The sequence below is a fragment of the Dendrobates tinctorius genome, unplaced genomic scaffold (assembly GCF_039654945.1).
Source record: "Dendrobates tinctorius isolate UK_male_01 unplaced genomic scaffold, ASM3965494v1 ptg000127l, whole genome shotgun sequence".
Taxonomy (NCBI): Eukaryota; Metazoa; Chordata; class Amphibia; order Anura; family Dendrobatidae; genus Dendrobates; species Dendrobates tinctorius.
The window spans coordinates 21,772,322-21,778,321 of NW_027361795.1; the positions used below are offsets into that span (position 1 = coordinate 21,772,322).

At 38.5% G+C, this 6,000-nt stretch overlaps 1 protein-coding gene across 1 annotated transcript in view; it reads right to left on the minus strand.

Annotated features, from left to right (window-relative positions):
- The window catches only part of LOC141047480 (uromodulin-like), a 46,087-nt gene extending 41,177 nt beyond the window's left edge, over positions 1–4,910 (minus strand). Inside the window, exon 1 of the mRNA XM_073542590.1 lies at positions 4,859–4,910. Coding sequence (XP_073398691.1) covers positions 4,859–4,910 — 52 coding nt within the window. The remainder of the gene's footprint in view (positions 1–4,858) is intronic.
- Positions 4,911–6,000: the final 1,090 nt, after the last annotated feature.

A 6,000-nucleotide genomic window follows, 5' to 3' on the forward strand; every position in this document is an offset into this window, starting at 1 on the left:
GGGGAGGGCGACCCATATACACATTTTACTATATGGGCTACTTTTTCAAAGAACTTGGTTTCTCTGGTCGGACTTTCTAGTCATCAGTGTGTTTCATGGTACTCTTTTTACCTGTGTCCTTCAGTTTTCCAGATACTTAATGACATATGAGTTTATATATATATGCATCTTTTATATATACCTTTTACTGCTGTACTATAATAAATAAACTTTTTCTTTTTATATGACTTTTTTACTCCACTTTTTCTAATTTGTTGCACATAAACACTGTATGGCTGAGAAATGGAACCCTACAAAATTATATCTGAAAAATGGAACACTACAAAATTTTTGAAAGATTTTTGAAAGCTTTTTGTCAGTTTTAAAGATCACAGAAATGTTCACAGACCACATAACATTGCATGCCTGAGAAATGGAACCCTACAAATTTCTTAAAAGCTTTTTCTCAATTTTAGTGATCACAGAAATGTTCACAGACCATGTAATACTGTATGGCTGAAAAATGGAACCCTACAAAATTTTTAAAATCTTTTGCTCAGTTTTAGAGATCATAGAAATGTACTTCTCACCACGGAATAGTGTATGGCAGATAAATGTAGCCCAGGAAAATGTTTCAACTATTTTTGAATGTGCTAAATAACATAAAAAAGACCTCAAAGCATGTAATGCATGATGGATCAAAATATTTTCAATTTTTTCAGTGACCACAAAAAAAAGCTGTAACAATATATTTGGCTACAGACTACAGAGCCCAAATCCCTATATACTGATTGTATTCAGCCACTTTCCCTGCTCCTGCGACTCTCTCTCCTTCACTAGGCTAAATTCAGATTGTATGTGATACAATCCGCAAAGCAATGGTTAATCCTTAGAAAAGCTGTTAGTATGATGGCTCAGCTTCAGGACCAGGACCAACAATACAGGCTTCTGATTCATTATACTGTGCTTACAAGCCTGTACAAGCACTTTCTCCCTCCAATTCAAAGTGTTACAGAACCGTGCAATAGCGACAGTGTACCGAGACAGGCGATTCCTGTTCTTTTATAAACACGGATGATGGCCAGGCAGTCACTGTAATGCTGTCATGATCCAGCCTGGATCTGACAGTTTAAATGGATAAGTGAACTTTTTTCCCTTTGGCTAGGTGCCAAAGTGATGTGATTGCCCCCGGTGGCCATTAGAATTATTGCACGTGGTGTCGTTCATTCTAAGTTGCCCCGGTGGTGGTGAGTGGTAGTGCACTTTAGTTTCTTTGGTTTAGTGCATGTAATTATAAATCAGGTGTGAGGCTCTTTAAAAGAGTTCAGGTGGGTTTGATGACGGTTGGTGATATTGTGTTCGTCATTGGGGAAGCAAGCCTGGGTGAGGAAGGAGCTGAACATGAGTCCTGCGCAGCCCAGCCAGAGGGGACGAGTGGCAGCTATGTGGTCTGCAAGAATGGCTGGCATGGCGTGGTGGAGTCACAGTTTATGGTGTCAGCAGGAAGTGCTTGCATGGCTTGGTGGAATGGCGACTATGGAGAGAGTTGCACTCAGCATGCGGGACTTGGTTGCTGAGAGCTGGACTCAAGCATGCTTGACTATTTGGGCAGGAGCTGAACTCATCTTTGGGACTCTGAAACTGGACTTCTGCAACTGGTGGTGGACTCTGCTCCAAGGCTGCACTATGGTGAAGGATCCAGTTATGGTGATGGATCCGGGTTGAGGAGAAGATGCACACAGGTGGTGGGCTTTGTTGCTTGGAGCGTACGCAACAGAGCAAAGCTAAGTGGTGTTTCCCCTGTATTGTCATTTTCCCTCATGTGTGTTTAGTGCAGTGGTGGGATCAGTTTCCGCACCGACCAATTCCCTAGTGAGGGTTTAGGTTCAGGGCGAGCTAGGGCTTTTAGGTTCCTGTGCGTCGCCTGATGCGGAACCGGCTTAGGGAATGTTAGGAGTGCAGGGACACTGGCTCAGGGGAGTTCAGAAGGTCTCCACTTCCCTATTCCCTATTGCAGGGCCCACCATTGTTAATGTTACCCAGGTTCCCCCTTTATTATTTAAATTCGCCTTACTGGAGTCGGGGTTTCCAGACTACTGTATGTATAACGTGTAAAACCTAAATTCACCAGTTGGAGGCGGTGTATCCAGCTGCACGTTTTATTATTTAAATTCGCCCCACTGGAGGCGGTGTATCCAGGGTCACGCATGTCATGGGTTCGCCTTGCGGTACTCGCTGCGTCCAGACACACGTGACCGTGACAAATGCTACAATCAAGATGGCAATGTCATTACAATGACTCACAAGCAATCCCTGCATGCTTATTGGCTGCTTAACAGGCTCCAAAGATGCAGGGTGGGGATTTGAGTTTTATGTAGAGCACCGCCCATTACTCGCCAAGTAACTAGCATAACCGAGCACCGTGCTAATCAAGTGACAACCGAGTATCACCGAGCATGTTCGCTGATCCCTAGTTAACAGTTTAAACATTATACATTTCCCACCATTTCAGTAGATATTTAAATGTATATTTAATAACCTTTCTAAATAATAATTTTATTTCTATGGCACCAACATATTCCGCAGCACTTTACATTTCAGAGGGGACTTGTACAGACGATAGACGTTACAACATAGCAATAACCACATAGATCATAACAGATACCCAGAGGAATGAGGACCCTGCTCGCAAGCTTACAGTCTATGAGGAAAAGGTACCTCATGAACAAGCTTAACCATAAGACGAAATATAATAGGCTTTCATTTATTTATGTACAATTTCTCTGAGATTAGATACTGAAAAACATACATAAGTAAGATTAAATGTGAATTATTAAAAAATGTACGTGCTTGATACAGAGTTTGGGTGAGTAATCACAGAAATGCACTAGAGGCAGATGCAGCTTTGTCATGAAGAGTAACAACTTTAGGCTATGTTCACATCTATGTCAGATGCCACGTTATGAACCATTTGTTCCTTGTTTAACCAACAAACAGAGACAACTTATCATAATTGAATAGTTTGTTGGGCGCCACTGATCTGTGACGGTTCCAGCACATTGTTGTGGCTTCCACTATATACAGTAGCCTGAGCACAGTTGTAAACAGAGCCATATTCTAGAATGCTATGGTATTAGTTTACTAAAAAAAAGACTACTTAAATAAAGTAAAAAAAAAAAATCTATTTTCAAGCTTTTAAAATGTCAATAATTCACCAACCCTATTATCAAGTAAATCATCTAATGCATTTGTGTGACAACAGGTTTTTTTTTTTAAGAAAGAAGATAATGTACAAAGTTTTTATTTGTTATTGTTAGTATGCTGCTGTTTGCCTATTATACAATAGTTACATTGGAGGCATTTGTTGGAGGATGTGTCAGGATGTATTCTCCTTGGCCATATTGCAGAAGCAGTGTGAATGCACTCAGAATAATCTCAGACAAATGACAAGCAAGCAAATAAGTATAAAATAAACCTCATTCAATGTACGCTATTAGGCCACAGTTGTTCAAATTAAGTTTTGTCTGTGAAAAAAATGACCTCACAAACAGCAACTGCAGCATGTTATTCAGTTGGGCTCAGTGTCGTACTGGGGTGCTAAGGGCCCACCAGAAACATTGACAGTGGGGGCCCACTTTTCACCTGCATACAAATATTACACTACCCTCGTTCACAAATTTAACTAGATCTCTATATAATAAACTTTATAGTTTGGTTAATGGATGTTGATATGCTGCTTTTATATGTACAGAGTGAATCAATTGAATTATGCAAAATAATGCCCATATAGTGGGGTTGGGGGCCCAGATTTGCACAGGGGCCCACCGGGGCATTCCCCTGTTACCCTACGGGCCAGTCCGAGCCTGGTTGGGCTGTTTGGATGACAGGTTTTTTTTCACAAGGACGGATTTCCTGCATTAGTCTCTGTATTTTGGAAAAAACTCATCTATTCAGGTTTATGGGTGCGCTAAATAATCGGACCCATAAATCGTTTGAATCATATTTAGTGTAATAAATGTGAAGTTCTGATGCATAGAAATGCATGCCATAAAAAATGCATAAGGACAGCATACAGTCCTTTTGAAAAATCATTGTATTTTCTTTATGAAAATCGGATTATTTTGTATATGGTTTTGTGAACTTATCAATAGAGATAACTATCTATCTATGTATCTATCACATACAGTATCTAGCTATCTATTATCTATCTATCCAAATCATAAAAAGTTGAGGTAGTACACCATATATCAAGCATAAAGTACTATATATTAGCTCATGTGGTGACGTTTTGGTCCAGACATGTGGACCTTTCTCTGGTCTTTTGTGCTTTTTACTCTTTTTTCTATATATCTAGCCATCTATTACATATCTATTTATCTATCAATCAATCTATCTTCCTATCTATTGATCTATGCTATCACATATCTATCTCACTATCTATCGATCTGTTATCTATCTAGCTACCTATGTATTCCTCCTACATACTGTACAATCCGCACTCACACACATTTATATAAGACCTGCATTGGCAGTGTAAAATCAAGATTTAGATAGTAGCATTGCTGTAGGATGGGCAGGTAGCAATGCCGTTTCTACTTATCTCAGTTTTTGACATTTCTTATGTGAAAAATATAAAGTCATTTATAAAATTATGCAGACAGAAGGACCCTGATTTAAGTCATTGCATTTACATTAGTTCTTTATTCAATAGGATTATTTTTAAGTGTATTGAAGCCAAATATTGTAATGCAAGACTAGGTCAAACAAAAATGCACATGAAAAATATTTCAAATACTGAAAAAATTACATTTTTTAATTCAGATTTATTAGACATGTGATAATTATTCTTTGAAAAGCTCCAGCTATCTATGCTACTTACCTGTGATGCCGAAATTAGCCAGCAGCAGCACGGAGCCTAGCAGCGAGAGCATTGTGCCGTGTTTCCCATAACCAGGTGCCGATGAATGACAGAAAGCACTTCTCTTATACCTGACTTACCTGAATAGCAGGACTGGGCGAGTCTCTAAGGGATAACAATGTTTTGACGTAAATTACTTAAGTTTTAGTAAAGGTAATGACCCAGATTTGAAAATTTTTTGGGGGAAACCCATTTCTCAATTTCGTATTGTTTTTGAATACAATAGACATATGCTTAACATATAATAAGCACTGCATTATATTACAAATATTTTCATATATTTATTATATTTTATAAGCATATTAGATGTGACTGTAGAACTATGTGATTGTATAAAAGTCTATGCGTCTATGTATAAATCACGAAAAATAGGGCAACTGGATCATACTTTTAAAAAATGTGTAGTTTTCGTCTACAGTGTATAAGAGGACGCTCATACAATTCTGTATAAAACAGCGCAATATCAAAACCCTGCGGTATTTTAATATAGAAGCGAAATGCAAGGAAAAGGTACTTAGTCAAAGATTATCCATAAAACACCATCCTATAAAGTAGCTCTCCATAATTTGCTCATGTATGTAGTCTACATAAACCTCTGTGAATTTATAGTTTTCATATGATTTAATAAACACCTATATAATATCATATGCATCTCACAAAAAAATAGCTGCCATGGATACAATTATACCAAACTTTGAGCGATGAAACGGACCCACAGGATGAAAACGCGCAAGCGTGCAACCAGGTATTGTGTGTATATAGGGAACGGTAAAAAGCCAAAGACAACATTTGTTTTAACCCTTTTTTTACTTTTTTACTTTGTCCCACTATAAGACTTTGATTTTTGCAGGTGGATCGCTTGTATTGGCTAGAGATAATAATAATTTTTATTTCTATAGCGCCGACATATTTCGCAGCACTTTACATTTCAGAGGGGACTTGTACAGACAATAGACATTATAGCATAACAATAGTCACATAGATCATAACAGACACCAAGAGAAAAGAGGGCCCTGCTCGCAAGCTTACAGTCTATGAGATGCAGAAGCATCCCTATGCTATGCAAACTGTCAGCGCGGCGCTGACAAAGTTGCTTGATCATG